Source organism: Gopherus flavomarginatus, chromosome 3, assembly GCF_025201925.1.
Source record: "Gopherus flavomarginatus isolate rGopFla2 chromosome 3, rGopFla2.mat.asm, whole genome shotgun sequence".
NCBI lineage: Eukaryota > Metazoa > Chordata > Testudines > Testudinidae > Gopherus > Gopherus flavomarginatus.
Window position 1 is genome coordinate 43,696,816 of NC_066619.1, and position 22,592 is coordinate 43,719,407.

At 42.4% G+C, this 22,592-nt stretch overlaps 1 protein-coding gene across 6 annotated transcripts in view; it reads left to right on the forward strand.

Moving 5' to 3' along the window:
* Positions 1-22,592, forward strand: part of MAST4 (microtubule associated serine/threonine kinase family member 4) — a 433,584-nt gene that overhangs the window by 346,756 nt on the left and 64,236 nt on the right. For all 6 annotated transcript variants that reach the window (XM_050946844.1, XM_050946850.1, XM_050946845.1 and 3 more), the window contains 4 exons: positions 3,598-3,673; positions 5,487-5,696; positions 8,911-9,012; positions 19,804-19,936. In XM_050946844.1, coding sequence (XP_050802801.1) covers positions 3,598-3,673; positions 5,487-5,696; positions 8,911-9,012; positions 19,804-19,936 — 521 coding nt within the window. The remainder of the gene's footprint in view (positions 1-3,597; positions 3,674-5,486; positions 5,697-8,910; positions 9,013-19,803; positions 19,937-22,592) is intronic.

Genomic DNA, 22,592 nt, shown 5'->3' on the forward strand with positions numbered 1-22,592 from the left:
TTTTCTTTCTGTACATATTTATGCGAGACCTAAAGTGGTTGTGTAGCCAGATCACATCCCAGACAAGTAACCAATTTCCTTGTGGGGGGTTAATTGATATGGGAGAACTGCTTCAGACCCTGCCACATCACTGCCTCCATATCAGATGAGGTACCAAGTGTCGGTCACCTCAGGCTATTTTCCTGTAAATCTCCTGCTCCTTTAAGGATATAATGCTACCAGCATAGGTAGCGCAATGCAAATATTTGGCACTGTATGTGTGTATCGGCTACACGTTTATTTGCATTTCATTTCAAGATGGAAATAAATCTGTTGGGTTTATTTTATTGTTTTTTCTCTGATTTTCGATTCCTTGGGATTATCAGTTCTTCTGTTTGCAATTCAGGAATCACAGCTTCAGACAGCTGCATTGCTGTTCTATATCCATCCCCAGTGAGCCACTAAATGGGCTGAGATAGCCACAAACACCTATTTATTGGCCAGCTCATTTAGTTGACGCCAGTTTGCCTAATGAGTGGTTGATATGGGACTTGACTAATAAAGAATGAAAGAGGTTAATATAATTAATTCCAATCAATGTGGATTTATGGAAAATAGATCCTATCAAACTACCTTGATATCTTTTTTTTTTTTAATGAAATCACAAGTTTGGTTGATAAAGGTAATAGTGTTGATGTAATACACTTAGACTTGTGTAAGGCTTTTGCCTTTGTACCACACAACATTTTGATTAGACACCAAGAGCAATGTAAAATGAACATGGTATTCATTAAATAGATTAAAATCTGGTTTAGTTGACAGACCTCAGAATGTAATTGTGAACAGGAAATTGTCATTGAGCGGGGATTGATTCCTGGCCATATGCTTTTTAACATTTTTATCAATGATTTAGAAGAAAACGTAGAATCATCACTGATACATTTTCAGATGACACAAAAAAATTAGGACAGTTCATAGCTACAAAGCAGTCTGGACTGGTTGGTAAACTGGGCACAAGCAAAGAACATGCATTTTACTACATCTAAATGTAAATGTATACATCTGGGAACAAAGAATAGAAGCCATACTTTCAGCACTGCACTAGGAGGACACCATCCTGGGAAGCAGTGACTTTGAAAAAGATTTGGCAGGTCCTGAAGGATAATCAGCTGAACATGAGTTGCTAGTCAGTGCAACGCTGTGGCCAAAACGGCTAATGCGATCATAGGATGCATAAACAGGGGAATATCAGGTAGGAGGCTAAAGGTTATTTTACCTGTGTAGCACTGCTGCTGGAATACTGCAACTGCTGCTGGAATAATGCATCCAGTTTTTATGCCCACAATTCAAGAAGGATGTAGATAAATTGGAGAGAGTTCAGAGAAGAGCCAGGAGAATGATAGAAGGATTAGAAGACATGCTTTGTATTGATAGTCAAGAAGCTCAGTCTGTTTAGCTTAACAAAGAGAATGTTAAGGGTGACTTGATTACAGTGTATAAGTATCTATATAGAGAAAAAATATGGGGTCTTCAATCCAGGAGAGAAAGGTGTAACACAATCCAATGGCTGGAAGTTTAAGCTAGACAATTTTCAGACTAGAAATAAGGCTTAATTTTTTAATAATGAGAGTAATTAACAGTTGGAACAATTTAGAATCATAGAATATCAGGGTTAGAAGGGACCTCAGGAGGTCATCTAGTCCAACCCCCTGCTCAAAACAGGACCATTTCCCAATTAAATCATCAATTTGTCAAGCCTGACCTTAAAAACCTCTAAGGAAGGAGTCCCACCACCTCTCTAGGTAACCCATTCCAGTGCTTCACCACTCTCCGAGTGAAAAAGTTTTTCCTAATATCCAACCTAAACCTTCCACACTGCAACTTGAGACCATTACTCCTTGTTCTGTCATCAGGTACCCCTGAGAACAGTGTAGATCCATCCTCTTTGGAACCTCCTTTCAGGTAGTTGAAAGCAGACATCGAATCCCCCCTCATTCTTTTCTGCAGGCTAAACAATCCGTGTTCCCTCAGCCTCTCCTCATAAGTCATATGCTCCAGCCCCCTAAACATTTTTGTTTCCCTCTGCTGGACTCTTTCCAATTTTTCCACATCCTCCTTGTAGTGTGGGGCCCAAAACTGGACACAGTACTCCAGATGAAGCCTCACCAATGTCGAATAGGGGGGAATGATCACGTCCCTCGATCTCCTGGCAATGCCCCTACTTATACAGCACAAAATGGCATTAGCCTTCTTGGCAACAAGGGCAAACTGTTGACTCATATCCAACTTCTCGTCCACTGTAACCCCTAGGTCCTTTTCTGCAGAACTGCTTCCTAGCCATTTGGACCCTAGTGTGTAACAGTGAATGGGATTCTTCCATCCTAAGTGCAGGACTCTGCCCTTGTCCTTGTTAAACCTCATCAGATTTCTTTTGGCCCAGTCCTCTAATTTGTCTGGGTTCCTCTGTATCCTGTCTCTACCCTCCAGAGTATCTACCACTCCTTCCAGTTTAGTGTCATCTGCAGACTTGCTGAGGATGCAGTCCACACCATCCTCCAGATCATTAATGAAGATATTGAACAAAACCAGCCCCAGGACCGATCCTTGGGGTACTCCACTTGAAACCGGCTGCTAACTAGACATGGAGCCGTTGATCACTACCCGTTGAGCCTGACGATCTAGCTAGCTTTCTATCCACCTTATAGTCCATTCATCCAGCCCATACTTCTTTAACTTGCTGGTAAGAGTACTGTGGGAGACTGTATCAAAAGCTTTGCTAAAGTCAAGGAATAACACATCCACTGCTTTCCCCTCATCCACAGACCCAGTTATCTCCTCACAGAAGGCAATCTGATTAGTCAGGCATGACTTACCCTTGGTGAATCCATGCTGACTATTCCTGATCACTTTCCTCTCCTCTAAATGCTTCAGAATTAATTCCTTGAGGACCTGCTCCATGATTTTTCCAGGGACTGAGGTGAGGCTGACTGGCCTGTAGTTCCCCGGATCCTACTCCTTCCCTTTTTTAAAGATGGGCACTACATTAGCCTTTTTCCAGTCATCCGGGACCTCCCCCGTTCGCCATGAGGTTTCAAAGATAATTGTTTACCAATTGTGGTGGATTCTTCATCACTGGTAATTTTAAAATCAAGATCAAGTGTTTTTTCTGAAAGCTATGTTCTAGGAATTACTTTGGGGAAGTTCTATGGCTTCTGCCATATAGGAGGTCAGACTAGATTATCTAAATGGTTATTTCTGGCCTTGGAATTTATGAATAAGTAGCTATTTTGCTTTGGTTATATAAGATTAAAAATATACTTCCATGCCCCGTCTGAGGAAGAAGTGGCATCATGAACATAGTAAACTGTCTGCACTCTAAAATATAGTTATAAACTAAAGAAGTTGCATGGTTGGCAGTAACAGGCTCAACACTTCAAGGCAGCTTTAGGCTCTGCCAGTATGTAGTAGAAAGGGGCTGATTTTATATTTGGTTAGCAAATACACCTGTCTAGTGAAGGCTACAGTGTCTTTTGATGCAAGCAGATTGTATAGAAATATAAAAACTTCTTTCAATTTATGCTGAGACAAGTTTAAAGGGATGATTTGCTTTACTTGCAGCCCTGGACGTTCTCCCGCCTGCTGTGACCATGAAATAATTATGATGAACCATGTCTACAAAGAAAGGTTCCCAAAGGTAATGAATTATATTTAAGATACCCAGTATCTAAACTAATAGGCAGCATAGGTTTTAAATAAATGATGTTTTTGTTATGGGAACTAATGATCTAAGCCAGTAATGGCTTTCATAAAGCATCATCAAACCCTTATTAGAAAGATGGAAATCACAATAAAAAAACAATCCCTGCTGAGAACTGGACATTCATTTAGCAAAGCTGCTGAACAGATTTTGAAATAAATCATGCTGGTAATATACGTTGATGATTGTCTGGAAAGGTATCCTACAATAGTTTGTAGTTTTACAGTTGCTGTAACTAGGTATTCAATTAGTTTGAACTTTGCAAACAAAAAGAAAATGTGTCTTTCACTCAGAATCTTGTGTAGGATCCAGAAACACATTTTTCAAATCCCTTTCCGATATTTCTCTTGTTTCCCAAAGGTTCGTTATATAATGATTTTTTTTTATTGTGAAAATCAGTGAACTGCTGGAAGTGCTCTGCTATTGGATGCTAAGCAATGGATGGCTATTGCCTCATCTCAAAGATGAGGAACAAAACTGACCCAAGATGCAGGTGAATGCAGGTGGGGGCATTGGCAGATCCCTGTGTGGTTCTCTAGAGTCTGATTTCATATAACAAAAAAATAATTAGAACTGGAAAGCCGTTACTGTTGCATAAAGAACCTTCAGAACATGAAGTGAGTGTAACTCCTTCAGAGACTTCTGCCTGAGTTTGCAAAGAGATTAAACTGTAACTGAGACATTCAACTGAATGTGAGATAAGAGTGAGAGAGAACCTCAGAGTTATGAACACCAGAGTTATGAACGACCAGTTAACCACGTGTCAGAAGTACACAATCAGGCAGCAGTGGAGACCAAAAAAAGAAAAGGGGTGGGGGGAAACACAGTATGCTACTGAGTTAAACATAAACTATTCAAAAATAAAGGGACAGCAGCATTTTTCTTCTGCACAGTAAAGTCAATGTTCACTTGCACATTGTTGAAGGAACAACCATAACGTTTTCTTCAGAGTTATGAACAACTTCCATTCCCAAGGTGTTTGTAACGCTGAAGTTCTACTGTATGTGGTATTGTTAAAAAAAATGTGCTTATATATTACAGTTCAGTAGGAAAAAAAGATATAGTTATACATGGCAACAGAAATACCAGCTGGATTTATGTATTTTAATGCTGTTAGCATGCATAAGGTTTAGTCAGTAAGGTCCAGATTTTAAAAGGTATTTAGATGTCTAAGTACCATGGATTTCAGTGGGAGTTAGGTGCCTGAATTTCTTTAAAAATCTGGCACTAACTCTCTAAAAGAGAATATTCCCCTGGAAATATTCACCATTATTCTATATAATGTTTTCTTGATACAACAAATATAAAGGATAGATAACTATTATGTCTTGCAGTATATGAAGATTAATTTTAAAAAAAAATGGTAGTCCTCCCCTACCCCAGAGTTCATATTTTGTTTTGGCTCTGTAGTAAAAGCTAACGTCCTAGTGTTCTTAGTGCACAACAAGAAACTGCCACACAACTTAGCATGACTGGCAGTCACCATTAAAGAGGCACAGAGTAGAATAACAGGAGGGGAATTGCTGGTCAGCGTTGGTAGAATAATGTGGGGAAATGGAGTGTGTTTGCCCATTCTCTAGCTGGGCAAATAAGTGTTTATTGGTTGTTCACTTTCATGTTCATTTTCATATATAGTGTTAGAAGACATTTTTAAGCTATTCAGAAATTTATTTAACCAGGAAAAATACTGTTTAAGTGGTAATAGTTTCAGAAAATACTGATTAAATCTATCAATATATTTTTTTTGTAGGCCACAGCTCAGATGGAAGAACGGCTTCAGGATATTATCACCAACCATTCTCCTGATAACATTCTTCCCCTGGCAGATGGAGTGCTCAGCTTTACCCACCATCAGATCATTGAGCTGGCTCGAGATTGCTTGGATAAATCCCATCAGGGCCTCATCACGTCACGATACTTCTTTGAATTACAGCACAAATTAGACAAATTGCTGCAGGAGGTATGAACCATGCACTGTGCAAAGATAATTATATTTTTGTTAAAAAAAAATGTTCAAATATGTTTGTTTAACAATAGTTGCTGTGAAATAATTATGGCTGCTCTACTCAAATAGATGCCAACGTCGTGTAAATTAATGGGTTTATTCAATGAAATGACCTGTAGAAGAACCTTAGGGCCTTATGGGGTATGACTCAAGGATAAATGGATTATAAAGACTTTTAGACTCAGTAACATTTTCTAATACATTGCAGGTTATAAATTGCCGGTGTGTATATGCACTCCACAGTGAAGCGACCCCCTACTTCCATCTATTGTGGATAAATACGCCTTTCAGATTACATGGCTTCCTAATTTCTAGCAGGGGTTGAGGCAGCAGACAGCAATCCTTAGTCTTTCATTAGCAGCAAGTTATTTATATAGAAGTTTGTAATGTCTCCTTACATCTCAAAAACCAACCTTAGTAATAAAAAAACAAATTGACTTCAGCATAAAAACATTAATAAAAATCTTCTTTAAATAATCAGTTGATAAGAGAAATCTGAAGCCCAAGTTAGCAAACAAGACTTTTGCTGTGACATGAAGCTCATCAAATATATAAATAAACCTTTTTTTAAAACAAAGGACCATGTTGTGTCCTTGATCCATTGTCTGGCAGTTGTGCATATGGACTGATGGTACAGTGTGCCTCAGAGGCAATCTGGAAGACAAATGGATTCAGTACAGTGAAATATACCAAGCAAGATTTTCTTAAGATTTTGTTTTGTTTTGCTTTGCTTTTATTTTAAATACACAAAAATGTCAGCCTGTGTGTTAATAGTTTGCCTGTTTCCAGACTCTACTGGTTCTGGGGTAAAACCTGATTAGTTTACATCAAAAATACACTTCTCTTACACTACTTACTGCTGGTACCAAATTTCCTTTTGTTCTTCCCCCTATGTCCCCTCACCTCCCCAAAAAAAACCCAAAAACAAAACCATTGCAAAAACTGCACAACAGTGCACCATTTCTGTGTGTACAAGTGTGTTACTTCATTTGTAAACCTGTTTCTTTTCAAAATATTATAACTATTATCTGGGTGAATTTTACAATATTCATCAAAAGCTAAAAACATAAAATAATTGTAGTGAAATTTACCTGATGTAGAACCAAGCTGTGGGAATATACTTTTGGTTTCTTAAGATGCATTTGTTGTCTGTTCCCAACTGTGACATTCAGTGGAAAGCTGTGGCTCCTACTGCTACTTGGCACCTTGTGGTTGCTACCAGGGAAGAGTCCCCTGAGGTTTGAGCAGCTTGATTTAACTGACATTTTTGTAATATTAAGGTCAAGGCCAAGTTGAGTTGAATACTTTCCTATCTCACCCTTCTTTCACTTATATAGAATCTTCTGTGTATATCCCTACCTACCTAGATACAGAAGTGTGCAATATTACTTTTATTTTGGCCAGTGATTAAAACAGAAGTACGCTCAGTCCATTAACATTTTCCTCCTGAATGTAGCTGGCAGCATATAGAATGAGTGTTTGCCTCTCATTAGCATTTTCTCAAAGCTAATGGTAGGAGCATTGCACTGAAGTTTGTTCAGTTTTCTTTGAAACTTCACAGTTAGATTACATTTTCTTCCACCATGTTTTTAATTATTGTATTAAGCATGGGATTGCTATTTAGCTTGGAATTGCAAATGAACTACTTTAATATAAAAATTGTAAGGTTTTAGTTTGTTTGAATTTTCTTTGTATGCTTGAATATATGGCAAATAGCACAGAATAAGCAGTAAATGAGATTTGGAATTTATCCTGCAGCTTCTATTATTCGAAGCAAAGAAATGCCTTTTTGATATATGAGCAAAGGACCATCAATATTTTTCAGCCAGAAGAAAGAACATATGGCTTCTTTTGCATTCATTAGGTATCATAAAGTCTATTCTTTGTTGCTTGACAAGAAAGTTTGAAAGAAATTTGAAATGCAGTTCAGACCCTTGTGAAAATTCTCTTAAGTTCTCTAGAAACACATTTTCTTTTGTACAGATTCTTTAACATCATTATTCTCCTTTCATCATCATGTTCTTTGCAGAACTCAGTTTCCTATTTGCTGCACATACCTGTATTCAGTTCCTTTATGCATGGATTAGCATAGTTTCATTATATTTGTACATCTCGGTGTGGTCATTTTAGAATTTCATGGCCATCATTTAATCATAGGAAATCAGTTTCCATACCACATGGATGCTGCTAATGTTTATTACATGTGTTGTTGTATCTTTTATTCCAAGGGATCCTAAAATACACAAAAAACTGATATAGAGAAAACTGTAGAAATAGACATCACCTCATGGTGAAATGCAGCAGCCTCTGTTGTACAGCTGTAGCTATAACAGTGCACGGGAATATGTTGGTAAAAACAAAGAATACCCCATCCATCTGAAAATACAATAACCTTTACTTTGATACTATCATGTTAAAACCATATATTTGCACTAATTTTGCCTTGAAGTTAGTGTAAAAATGGTAAGCCTTACGCAAATGAACGGAGAATCTTTGCTATTACAGTAGGCTTTGTGAAAATGAATTATTGTGCATGCTCATTAGTGCTTTTTTAAATACAATCAGTTGGCTGTTTCAAAAGCTTAAGCCACATTATAAAAATCTCATATATAATGTCATTTTTAATAACAATGGTATTAGGGAACGGGCTGGAGTTGATTAGATCACTGTAAAATATACTCAGGTTAGGCTTTAGCCACAATGTAACTAGAAATGTCTTAACTTGTTCGAATCATTTGGGTTGGCCAGTCATGTTACAAACCATTAGTCTGATTTGATTTCAGAGAAGCAAGAGATTTCACTCTAAAAATCCTGATTTCATATAGAAGTGTTGACTCAGTTTTTACTACAGTATACTAAATGACACAGCCGTAATACACAACCCATTCTAATAATTTTTGACAAAAAATACTGATTCACCTTGAAGCCATATGAGTGAAAATCGATAGTAATATATCTGCCATATGAATTGAAGTTACCCTGTTCCATGTTGTAGAAATTTTGACTGCCTGAGCTATGCTGCAAGGATTTCAAATGGAGGTTAACACTATAGTTACAAACTGTATTTAATATCACTGATTGTATTTGTGGTCATCATATTAACATGCTTTCTTGACTGGTATATTTAATGTAGGAGTTTTTAATCATCCTTTTCCTTTGACTCTCTCAGGGTCAAGAGCGATCAGAAAGTGGAGAACTGGCATTTATTAAGCAACTAGTCCGAAAGATCCTCATAGTCATTGCTCGTCCTGCACGCTTATTAGAATGCCTGGTAAGCTGATGGTTATTGTAAGCAGGATTCTAATTTGTTACTGGTGGAAAGCTTGACTATTTGGGGTGGTATTAAAAGCCAGCAATAAAAGTATATTATTTAGTATGTAAAAGTATGTTATATATTCTTTGGAACTTTCCAAAGTTGTTTTTAATACGAGAACTCCTATCCATAGAATTCTGATAACTTTCATTAGTGCCTATCATTCTGAATTCCATTTTATTTGAATGCACTATATCTCATATTGCACACACAAACTGCATTAGAAGAACTTTATCAAAGATGAAGTCAAACACTCCAAAGATAGGAAATACCAGGCAACATTAATTTGGCCCCCTTGTGTGTATGCATTATGATACAGATGAAGAACCGAAGGCACAGAGAGATTATGGTAAATTTATTCATTAATTTTAGATGCCGATTTTGAGACAGGACCTGCGCTTTCAGAGTACTTTGCATTATAAAGCACTTTATATGTTCAAAGTATAGCTCTGCTTGGCTTCAGTTGCAGCTATGAGCGCTCAACATTTCTGCAAATCAGATCTTAGAGTCTCAAGTCAGGCAACTAGAAAATGAGGAACACCTGGTTAGGGACCACATGTGAAAATTTTGGTTTCAGTAACTTGCCCAGCATCACACAGGAACTCTGTGGCAGAGACAGGGAAATAATCCAGTTCTCCAAGGCAGCATACAGCTATCTTTAATCACAAGTCCCTTCTTTCTCTTTCTGCAGTCCCTGGCCTCTTTCTCTACACATCTTCCAACTTCTACAACAAATGAAGCCAGGGTTGTACAGACAGCCCTGAGTCATCTCCAGAGCAGGCCCCTTACTGAATGAGGCAGGGATCCTCAATAAAATACCATATGATCTGTAGTAAAAGGATGTATCATAATAGATATGCAGAAGGAGGAGGGCACAGGGAACCTTAATTGTGGCATATCCTAACTTTTGATTGCTTGACTTAGCAACCTTAATATTCATTCAACATAGTTCTTTGTGTGATTTCTTAGCTTTTTGAAAAAACAAACTGGGAAAAAAAATTCAAAATGTTGTGCCATATTGACATCCACGTGGTGGTTCAGCAGGGCTGGAACCTTTAGATCCACTGCACACACCTGTATCACTTGAGCTAGCAATATAACTGATGGCAGTAGTATGTGGACCTGCACTTGGGAGTGGTGGGGGGAAGGGGTTGTCTAGGTTTCAGATATTTGCTGACAGCAGAGAAATGGTGAGATTCAGGAATCTTGGGTTCCATGCCAGATACTGGAGAGGAGTATGCTTTAGTGAGCACAGATTCTTTTGCCCATTGCCCCCAAATATGACCTTTCCTGCCCTATCCCTTCCAGCCTGTCCTTGTCCAAGTCCTGTCTCTCCTCCACCCTTGGTTCCTTGCCATAGTCCTGTTCTTCACATCTCAGGTGTCTCCGCCCAGTCCCATTCCCCTTGTCCAGCCAGTCCCAGTCTTCCCTGCACTCATGGCTCCTCATCCTATCTATCTCTCACCCATCCATGTTTCCCATCCTTACTGGCTCCCATGCTCCTCGTCCATTCTCAGTCTCACCCTTCCACACCTCCTCTCTGGCTCCTTGCCTTAGTCTTCCCCTCCCTGTCTCATTGTTTGAATCTCTCTGCCTAGGTAGTCCCAGTTCCCTCCCCACACCCTGGCTCTTTCTCAGCTCTGCTTCCTCACGCCTCCAACCTCCTCCACTCCCTCCTCGCCGGGTCCCAGTCCCCTTGCTCAGCTACTTCTAGTATCTTCCCCCGGCTCCTCATTCAATCTCGGTCTCTCCCTCCCATTTGCCTTCTTGCACAGGCAGTCCCAGTCTCCCTTCCAGTTCCCCTCTCCCTCCCAGGCTCCTTGTCACATTCTAATCCCTCTTCATCCCTAGGCCCAGCCTTTGTCCTCTCTGAGCAACCTGGGCCCAACAGGGTGGGCTCTGATAGCACAAGAGAAACAGGTTCTCTGCTCTCTTTTCTGAGTCCCTGCTCTGGCGTAGCTCATGACGGTTGCATGGAAATTCCAGTTCAGCCCCAGGTTGGTTCATGCCTAGTGTAGTTGGAACCTTAGAAGAATTTTAGCTGTAGTCTGGCAAGTCTCGTTTGTGAACAGTGATTTTTTTAAGGTTTGTAACTTGGCCCCAAAGAAAAAAAAATTGGCAGGTTTTGACAGAGACAGCAAAAGGTATATCACGGACATCTATCACATGCAACATCCTTTGCCAAATTTCAGACTCTTCTCCAATGTATGGGGGAGGAGGGGCATGTGGGCTCTAAAATATCTGAAAAGATCTCCACACTTTTTTAACATGGGCAAGATAACATATTTTTGGAAATGCTGAACCATTTTGACTGGTGTTTTTCCAGAAAAATTCAGCCTGATACAGACACTGAGCTTGAAAATTTTCTGCCCAACTAGTTAGAATTTAGCAACGTTTTATAAGTAACTGAATACCGGGTCTTATAATGGGAAGTGTTGAGCAGCTTGAATAATAGATGATGCTGCCAGTCCCACTGTTTCTAACTAGGTATGTATACCAGGCTCATGGTATCTGAGCACCTATTTGTATTCATTTGTTAATCAAATGAGTAGAGCTTTCTCTGCTTTTGGAAGTGCTGTGAGTTACTGCCAAATATTTAAAAGTTTATTCATTTCTACTAGGTTTCTGTATCTGAAAAAGGTAATGTGAGGATAAAACTAGAGGTCAGAAAATAGATAACTCACTTGCAATTGTATATACATGAATGTGATTAAAGTTATCTATCTTAAAACTTACTCTGATGTGTTAACAAACAGAGGTGGAGCTGTACAATATTTCCACTGTCAATGCAGATGGGGAGAAGAAAATGTCATGATATCTAAGGGGAACACATTAACATGTAAGATGAGCAGCGTGGCAGAAGATAAGGCATTTAATGTTTGTTGCTCAGTTCGGACTGAAGAGGTGCTGCTGAGGTAGGGACTGATGGTCAATGGAGCATCAGGAAGAAATATGAGATGGCTGATGTCAACACCAAATCACAGTGAACTGAGATTAAACAACTAATGTATACTCTAGAACTCTGTTCCTACTTGGGGGTGGGGAGGAAGTGGGAGCTTTTGGGAACCTGGTTGCTTCTGGAATCTGAAGTGGAACTAGTGGCCTGTTTGTCCACAATGAGGTCCTTGCCATAGTTAGCATGCTTATGTGAATTTTTATTGTGTTTACACTGGGTCAACCTTTGAAGATCCTTAGAAGCTACAACTAATAAATCTGTTTTTTCTTTTTCCTCCAATACCTGCTTGGTTGGTAGTGTGACTTTTAGAGAATATTTCAGACCACTTCTTGGAAGACTGCACTGTCTTTCCTATTCACTTCCAAGTAAGAGTATAACAGTTGCCATAATGGGTCAGACCAATAGGCTGTCTAGCCCAGTATCCTGTCTTCCGACAATGGTTGGCGCCAGATGCTTCAGAGGGAGTGAACAGGGAAGTTATTGAGTGATCTGTCCCCTGTCATCTGGTCCCAGTTTCTAGTAGTTTGACGTTTGGGGACACCTAAATCATGGGATACCATCCCCGACCATCTTGTCTAATTGCCACTGATGGACCTGTCCTCCAGGAACTTACGTGTTATTCAAAGCGTTGATGCTCATTTATAAATCCTACCTGGTTTGCATCCTCTCTACTCCTGTGAAATCAGCTGGAGTACCCAAGCCAACAGTCCTCAGAATGAACTGTTATGGGCTCAGTGCAGCATATTCTCTTTGGAAGACCTTCACCTCTGGGAGTTTGTTTCCCAGCTGATTACCAGAACCAGTCTTTTAACCATCAGAATGTGATATAAGGGGCCATCTCTTTTCTCTAGCTTACCCCTAAGGGCATGAAGCAGGTGTGTAATTCAGTGATGAATGACATCAGTTCAAAGTTGACATTGATCAATAAGTTATATATTTTTAAAATATTGTGTGTGCAGAAACTCCAGTGAATGCAGTGGTATTCTCTTCAGCTTCTCCCAAACATATAGGTTGCTTGTCTCACCTACTGGATGTGTGTTCCCTGGCCCAGAAAATTGACATTCTGAGCTTTCTCCTGAGCTCCTGGCTTCCATGTACAGCTTTCTGATTTATTGTCAAACTGTTGGGGAAGATTATTGCCAACTGTCAGTTTGCTTGCTTGCTGTGAGGTTTGTGTGTCCTTTTAGGCAATATAGAAGTCAGCTACTTCTGCAACTTTGAACTTGTTAAGAGGGCTTAGGATTTTTTATTTTATTTTGGGTATTAGGGATTTTTTTTTTCCTGCTTAGCTGGTATTCTGACTAGAAAAGGCTGGAAAAAGGAAAATCCCTGTCCTCTGACAGAAAAATTTAGTTATCTCCTAACTTTCTTCAAAAAACAAAAAATCATCCTGAATGGAGATGGAAAGTGTAAAAAAAAAAAAAAAAAAAAAAAAAAAAACTCAGAATTTTTCACAGGAATGAAAATTCCAAATTATTTCATTTTGGAACTGTTCAAATGCTACCACTGCCCAATGTTTTGGTGTTTCTGAAGTGAATCATAGAATATCGGGGTTGGAAGGGACTTCAGGAGGTCGTCTAGTCCAACCGCTGCTCAAAGGAGGACCAATCCCTGACTAAATCATCCCAGCTAACTGAAATGTGCTCCCTGTGGTCTCAGGTTGTCCTTCTCCCCAGGCAGCTGTCTGTAGGAGAACCAGGGAGCTGGGCACCCAGGTAGCCTGCCTGCCAGGTTTCCACCAAAAGCTTTGATGCATTCATGCAGAATGTTTCAGTTCTCCTGAGTCGGCATTTTATGATCGGTATGTGTTGGGGGGGAACTTTTATGTCAAAATTCTTTCAACCAGCCCTAGTTCTAACCCTGTTGCCTCAGTTAATGGTGGACAGGGAGATAGATAGGAATGTAAGGGATTTGTGAAATAGGACACCTCTGGCATAATTTAACACAGGAAAATTTGCAGTTTGGGAGAACACAAAATTAGGATAACTTTATATTTTAACAAAAAAGCAAATAAGAAAGCTGTATCTGATAACTTCCCTTATTCATTCCTATTCTTCCTCTTGTGTATTGTCTATTTAGATTGCAAGATAATGAACTTAAATTTAAGGAGCTAGGAAAAGAGGCTTAGGTGTTCTTTTGATTTTCTTAGGGCTTGGCTACATTAGAGAGTTGCAGCGCTGGTGAGGGGGTTACAGTGCTGCAACTTAGGATGTGGCCACACTTGCAAAGCATGGCCAGCGCTGCAACTCCCTGGTTGCAGCGCTGGCTGTACACCCGGTCGAGCCTCGGGTGTAGGGATTCCAGCGCTGGTGATCCAGCGCTGGTCAGCAAGTGTGGACGCCCACCAGCGCTTTTATTGACCTCCGGAGTATAAGGAGGTATCCCAACATACCTTAGAAGCCTCTCTGGTAATCATGCACACTCCACTGCCCTGGGCTCAGCTGACCCCTCCTTTAAATGCCCCGGGAATTTTAAAAATCCCCTTCGTGTTTGCTCAGCCAGGTATGAGTGCAATCAATCATTCAATCAATCAGTGACCATGCCTCCATGCCCCAAACGAGCCCCAGCATGGAACAATTCCGAGCTGCAGGACCTCATCAGTGTTTGGGGTGAGGAAGCTGTGCAAGCACAGCTGTGCTCCAGAAGGAGAAATTATGATACCTATGGGCAAATATCGCAGTCCTTGCTGAGAAGGGACCATGAACGGGACGCGTTGCAGTGCAGGGTCAAAATAAAAGAGCTGAGGAGTGCTTACTGCAAAGCCCGTGAGGGAAATCGCCGCTCAGGAGCTGCCCCCACAACCTGTCGTTTTTACAAGGAGTTGGGTGCCATGCTTGGGTGTGACCCCACTGCCAATCCGAGGACCACGATGGAGAGTTCAGAGCAGGGAGAAGTGGGGGAGGGTGTAGAGGAAGCCGACAGTGAGGCTACTGGCGTGGAGGGAGACACCCCGGAGTCCCAGGAGGCATGCAGCCAGGAGCTCTTCTCAAGCCAGGAGGAGGTTAGCCAGTCGTAGCAGCTGGAAGTTGCTGGTGAGGAAGAAACTGAGGAGCGTGCTCGGGGTAAGCAGATTTTTATATTTTGGGAGAGGAGGGTTTGGGTTATGGCTTCCTGTATGCATGCCTAAACATGGACTAGCCCATTGATTTGCTCTATCACGTCTCTGTAACCTGCCTCGGTAATCTCTTGAAAAGTTGCAGCCAGAGCGTGCGCAATGTGCTTTCTCAAGTTTATCGGGAGAGCCACCGTGGTCCTTGTCCCGGTCAGGCTAACTCGTCCGATCCACTGTGCAGCAAGGGGTGGGGGGACCATGGCTGCACACAGGCAAGCTGCATAGGGGCCAGGGCGGAATCCACATTGCTGTAGAAGACCCTCCCTCTCTTCCCAGGTAACACGCAGCAGTGATATATCTGGCAGTAGGAAACCCTGTTGAGAATTTAGGGATACTTGAGTGCAGGGCGCCAGGTTCGCATTCCCCCCCCCAAGCACCGTGGTGCGTTCCGGTCTCCACACCCCCTTCCCAGCAGGCAGCCAGCCCTGTGGTGCGTTCCGGTCTCTCCCCCCCCCCTTCCCAGCACGTAGCCAGCCCCGCGGTGCGCTCCGGTCACTCCCCCCCCCCCCTCCCAGCAGGCATCCAGCCCCGCGGTGCGCTCCGGTCTCCCCACCCCCTTCCCAGCAGGCATCCAGCCCCGCGGTGCGCTCCGGTCTCCCCCCCTGCTCCCAGCAGGCATCCAGCCCCGCGGTGCGCTCCGGTCTCCCCACCCCCTTCCCAGCAGGCAGCCAGGCCCGCGGAGCCCTCCGGTCTTCCCCCACCCTTCCCAGCAGGCAGACAGCCCCGTGGTGCCCTCCGGTTTTTCCCCACCCTTCCCAGCAGGCAGCCAGCACAGCTGTGCGTTTCCCCCCCCCCCCTCACCAGCAGGCCAGCAGTTACGCGGACCGCCCCCCCCCCCCGCCAGCAGCTCGCCACCTTCCTGTTCACTACTGTCCCCTGTGCAGGACACCAGCTACCTCCTGTACCCAGTGCAGATAAACCCCAGTGACCCATCGGTCAATTCCCCCTCCCAGGTGCACTCGGGGCAGAAACACTCACCCCACTGCTCGCCATGCCTTAGCTTCCCTGACCTCTCTGTGTTATGTGAGGTATGTGGGAAGGATGCTACAAAAAGTCTAAAAACTCCTTCACTGTGTGATAATAAACAATGTAGCCTCTGTGTATTACATGTTTCTATCTATGTTTTTTTTAGTGACCGTGACTAATGCAGCCGGATCACCAGCCTCACGTTGGTTGCAGAACTTGAGAAAAAATCCCCGAAAATCAAAAGAAGAATTGATCAAAGCAGTTACGATTCACTACAACAGAGAAAGTAGGAAGACGCAGGAATGGAGAGAGAAAATGTATGAGTGGAGGCAAACAGAAAGCAGGAGAAAGGAATTGGCTATCAAAAAAACCTCAAAGCAGATGATAAGCCTCCTGGCTCGCCAAACTGAGTCTTTCGAGTCTCTCATAGCCATGCAGGCAGATCTGTACCGTGGTAACCCACACCCCTCCCAAAGCTCTCTTTCTTGTTCCCCAGTATTTGCACAAAACACCTTTCTCCAGCAGCCAGTTTCTTATTACCCCCAGCTGCCCCCAACACCTGTACGATCACCTACCAGCCCTGATAACTGTAATTCTTACCCTGTGCACTCCACCCCCATTACCCTGCAGCATAGTAATCCTGAAGTGCAGCAGACATTGAACAGTAATCAAAACAGGACATATTCAAACCTCTGAATGTACAGTCCACCACCCTAACCCCCCTGGCCTTTTATGTACTGTACTTTGAATAAAGGATTTTATGGCTTTTACAATACGTTTTATTATTGCAGGAAGTGGTAAATATTGTACCCCAAGGTAGAACAAAGCACAGCAAAGGCACCAAGCATTACTGTTGGCTCTCAGCATCAAATTGCTCCCTTAAAGCATCCCTAATCCTTGAAGCCCTTTCCTGGGCCTCCCTAGTAGCCCTGCTCTCTGGCTGTGCAAATTCATCCTCTAGGCGTCGAACCTCGGAGGTCCATTCCTCACTGAATCTTTCACCCTTCCCTTCACAAATATTGTGGAGGGTACAGCACGCGGATATAACAGCGGAGATGCTGCTTTCCCCCAAATCTAGCTTCCCATAAAGACACCTCCAGCGGGCTTTCAAACGGCCAAAAGCACACTCCACAGTCATTCTGCACCGGCTCAGCCTGTAGTTGAACCGGTCCTTGCTCCTGTCAAGCTTCCCTGTATACGGTTTCATGAGCCATGGCATTAAGGGGTAAGCAGGGTCTCCAAGGATCACAGTGGGCATTTCGACGTCACCTACTGTGATCTTGCGGTCTGGGAAAAAAGTCCCGGCCCTCAGCCTCCTGAACAGGGAACTGTTCCGAAAGATGCGTGCATTGTGCACCTTTCCAGGCCATCCTGAGTAAATGTCAGTGAAACGCCCACGGTGATCCACAAGCGCTTGCAGAACCACGGAGAAATACCCCTTGCGATTAACGTACTCTGATGCCAGGTGGGGTGATGACAGAATAGGAATATGCGTCCCATCTATTGCCCCTCCACAGTTAGGGAAACCCATTTCTGCAAAGCCATCCACAATGTCCTGCACGTTCCCCAGAGTGACAGTTCTTCTTAGCAGGGTGCGATTAATTGCCGTGCAAACTTGCATCAGCACCATTCCAACGGTGGACTTTCCCACTCCAAACTGGTTCGCCACCGATCTGAAGCAGTCTGGAGTTGCCAGCTTCCAGATTGCAATAGCCACCCGCTTCTCCACTGGCAGGGCAGCTCTCAATCTCGTGTCCCTGCGCCGCAGGGTAGGGGCGAGCTCAGCACACAGTGGCAGGAAAGTGGCTTTTCTCATCCGAAAGTTCTGCAGCCACTGCTCGTCATCCCAGGCTTGCAGGATGATGTGATCCCACCACTCAGTGCTGGTTTCCCGAGCCCAAAGGCGCCGTTCCACGGTGCTGAGCACGTCTGTTACTGCCACAAGCAATTGAGTGTCTTGAGCGTCAGGCGTTTCAATATCATCGTCTGACTCCTCACTGTCACTTTTCAGCTGAAGGAATAGCTCCACTGCCATGCGTGATGTGCTGGCAACATTCATCAGCAAGGTCCTCAGCAGCTCAGGCTCCATTTGTAACAGAAATCTCAGAAATCGCGCTGCAGACTCACAATGCCGCCAAACTGCTCGGAATGTGTAGCAAAGCACCACGGGGCATTGGAACAGGAAGCGGAAAGACCCGCACACTTCCTTCCCCTTCCCACAAGCCACAGCGCCAAAATGGGACGAAGTGATCTGTGGGATAGCTGCCCACAATGCACCACTCCCAATAGCGCTGCAAGTGCTGTAAATGTGGCCACACTGCAGCGCTGGTAGCTGTCAGTGTGGCCACACTGCAGCGCTGGCCCTACACAGCTGTCCTAACACAGCTGTAACTACCAGCGCTGCAAAACTCTAAGTGTAGCCATACCCTTAGACATCTAACACCCTTTTAGTCATGGGATAAATAGTAATAATATAGTAGATTGTGTAAGAGTTTTCATTTTCAGATGTGAAGTCCCTCGCAAGGTACCAAATTTTCAGTAATATTCTGGCCTTTGTGATTTAGGTCTAGTGCTGTTGATAGTTTTTTTAATTTAATTTTCTTAAAATACAGTACACTTTGATTCATTAGAAGTACCTTAAAATTGCAGTTGGGGGAAAAAGGAGAGCTCTGGGATGTATGTACATCTGGTATGTGTTTATATGAACAGTGGCTTGTTTTACCCATACAGGCCTGAGAGGTTAGGACATCTTCCACATGTGACGTGTAAGCACTGAATAACATATTGATGATCGTAGACTATTCAACCAGTATTACTGTGAAAAATGCTGAAAAAATTGCTTCCTGCCCTTTATATGACGTATTAAAGTGTTCCATATTACTTAAGCAGTGCAGCACCATTGAAAGGGTGGGGAGGCCATAGATTTCCTCTAAACAGTATGCCGCCCATCAGTCAGACCACCTTCTTCCTCTCTCAGGTGTCTCCATTCCTTCTTCCCACACGCAGGCGGCAGTGCAAGTCCTCTTTGTCTGCTACCTTCCCATGAGGCCTTATACCCATCCCCTCCCAGGAGCTCCTGCCTTCCCCACCCCAGCCCTTCCTGCTGGCAAGCCTCTCGTCCAACCGTCTCACTTTTCAGTCCTTGGCACGGAGAGAAGCAGAAGTCTCAGCTGACAAGGTTTTGGCACATTGAGAGCCTGGCACACAGAGCGGGACCTGGGTGCTTGTGCTAGCAGCATTCCCAACCACGTACCTGCATGCCGTACTTAGAAGATGGCTACACAGCACCTGCCACTGCAGTGCATGTGGACAGGTTACGGTAGCTGGTTGCAATGTGCCAGGTTGCTTTTTCCCACTTGTAAAATTTAAAAATTGCCCAGCACATTGCAACTGCTAATGGGCAAGGCAGTAGGAAAAACAGCCAGGCTGGTCAAAAATCAGCCATGTGGCAATCCCAGCCTCTTAAAAATTGTCAGGCTATGTCCTGGGTGGCCCTTGGGGCTCTGTGGCCTATGTTAATAATAGTCTAAAACATTGCAATTTGCAGCATGTTACTGTAGTGTTTTGGACCACTAGTAATGGAGTGATGTAGTATTGCTTTTAATTAGGTAAGTAACAAAAAGCTTGGAGATGTAAAGGAAGCTTTGATGTGAGAGTTTAGGAGTACAGTTTCTAACAAGGAAAATTATGCTGAGTATTTTTACTTCTCTTCCAGGAATTTGATCCTGAAGAATTTTACTATCTCTTGGAAGCTGCAGAAGGACATGCTAAAGAGGGGCACGTGATTAAAACAGACATCCCTAGGTATATTATAAGCCAGCTGGGTCTGAATAAGGATCCTCTGGAAGGTAAGTGCATATCATGGTCTAACCAGCAATTACCAAATCAAGATGATAAGAAATGGAATTATTTCTGCTGTGCTTCTTGGTCTCTGTGATGCAGTGTGTGTGCGTCCAATAATAAATCCAAGATGGGAGTGTTCGGTGGGGGAGTGAAGGACAAAAATACAAATATTAAGTACCATAGTTTACACCTGCTTTGAGAACAGCTCTGAACATTATTAGTCTCTCTAGATTTCTGAGCTTCCGTCACAGACCTCTGATTTTATTTTTGAAGATTGCCTTGAGTTTTTAATGGAAATGCAGCAAAACGATCTGATGATGTAACTCTCCATCACTCTAACCTAGCAATACAAATCTGCATGTACTAACTGTGGCTAATAAGATGGTTACTGTCCACGATTTGATCACAGATGGAGCCCCAGGTTCTGGATGTGTAACTGAGACATGTCTGGACAAAGCAGAGGTTCTTTACTAGACCTGTTGTGTCCTGAGAGGTGCTCCATTGAGTATGAGTGAAAAGAAGGTTGGGAAAATGGTGCATCTTACTGGTTGCATTTGACCTTACATGTAGGAGGTTTTCTGTTCCCAAACTGTATTTGTGTGTGCCTGCTTTGTTTGAGAGTCCCATGATAGGGCTAGCATTCTGTGTTGTGTAGCCTGCTACATCTCAGATTCTCCAAAGGTGCTAATGGATTTTCTTGCACTGGCATTCAAATTACAAAGCCTTATTATCCTGGGTGATTTCTATGTCCATGAAGATGATTTTACTAGGTTGACTCAAGATCCCATTAGTTGCTGTTTCAGTACAGAAATCTCATCACTTGATCTTGTTTTACGGACAATGCCAGGGTGAATTAGAATTGCGCCTGTTTCTTGATGAGACAGTTTCCCCCTCCATTTTGAAGCCAGACTCTACCATCCGCTGACACACTTTATAATTCATCCTTGGGGATTAATGGAAGTGTTTAGGTATCAGAATGCTCTGAAGAAGTTGGCTCAGGGGCAGTGCATAGGCACTGGAGGCTGAAAATCAGGAAGAAAATGTTCATAAGAAAGACAGAGAATAATATGCAATGTTTGCTTGTCTGCCTTTTTTAGTGATACTCCAGGACAGAGGGGTTCAGAGACGGGTGATGAGAATGGTTAGAGACATGGCAAAACTCGTGGAGAATACCACAGGGAGGACACCCATAAGAGGGGATATATAAAATGAATAATAGAGAAATAGATATAAGTACAATATCATGTATATAATATAAAAGAACAAAAGAATATTAAATAGGAGTGAATTTAAAACTAACACAAGGAAATATTTTTTTCACACAAGACATACATAGCTTGTGGAACTCATTTCCGCAAGATATTACTGGGACCAAAAGCTTAGCAGGATTCAAAGAAGGGTTGGACATATATAGGGATTACACTTTACATATGACTGTTGATAGTCAGGATTTAAAACAAACTGAAGAGTTTTGGAAGGCCATAAACCAATTTCTAACTAATGGAAGTTAGGAAGAAACTGCCTATGGGCAGGTCATTCCACAGTTGTCTTCTGCAACATTAACTCAGCCCCTTTCTCAGATGTTTCACCTAACTTCCTTCCTGCCTACACACAAAATCCTCTCACTTGAGTTTAGTACTGCTTTAAAGTTGGGCTAGCTGGCCCAGCTGGTGGCATGGGTTACAGCTTGGGTGCTACTTTCACTTGGGCTGGTAACACTTGAGGTCAGAGGCTAAATAACTCAAGTGTTGACAGTGCTCTACTGCCTTCCCACAATTCTCCCCATGCCCAAAAGGACAGACTATTTCTCCCGCAAATCACTGGAAAAGAATCAGAGAGGCTCAGCTTACTGTAGCTCAAAGAACCATGGGACAGGTGGACCTTTGGTCTGACCCAGTATTCCTGTGTTCCTGTTGTACACATATGTGGGTTGAATTAGGAGGGTTTGATTTTTCTGTGCGAGTCTGAGAGTCTGTGTCTTTGAATGTTATGAGCCCGGTTCTGTCATCCATGCTAATTGTCACTTCACAAGTAGCCCCCTGGACATCATTGAGGCCACATGTATGGTACTCAGTATGAGTGAGGGATTTGGCCCTATATAAACTTCTGGTAATTGAGAGAGGAGAACACAATTTCTTTAATTTTTTGTTTATCTATGAATAGAATAATTTGTCAAACAGAATGTTTGTCTTTGTACTTTGAATAGATCACTTTTATACATTTTTTATATAAATTAAACTAAATAGTGTAAAATATAGCTTCAATTTTTAAATGGTTTCAGAGTTATACAAATCTGTCAGAAAAATGGGCTAAGTGGGGCTGTAATATATAGTGTGAATTGCTGGGGAAGGGAGATACTGACCTTTGGTTAAATGGGAGGTTCAGAGAAATGGGTTATTCTATACATCTTTTAAAAATTGATGCTCTGTAAATTTATCATAAAATAAACTAGGTCATCTAGTTCACACTGATGCTATTTCTGCTCCTCACAGAAAAGTAACAAATATAAATACCATGAATTGCTTGTTATTGTGTCCAAAAAAATCAATTTTTTTGTATCTGTATAAATAATTTTTTAAATGTCTCTTAAAAAGTTACATCTCCATCCACCATTTTAGTTCAGAAGCCGAGGTTAAAAAATATGCATTAGGGGTATTATAC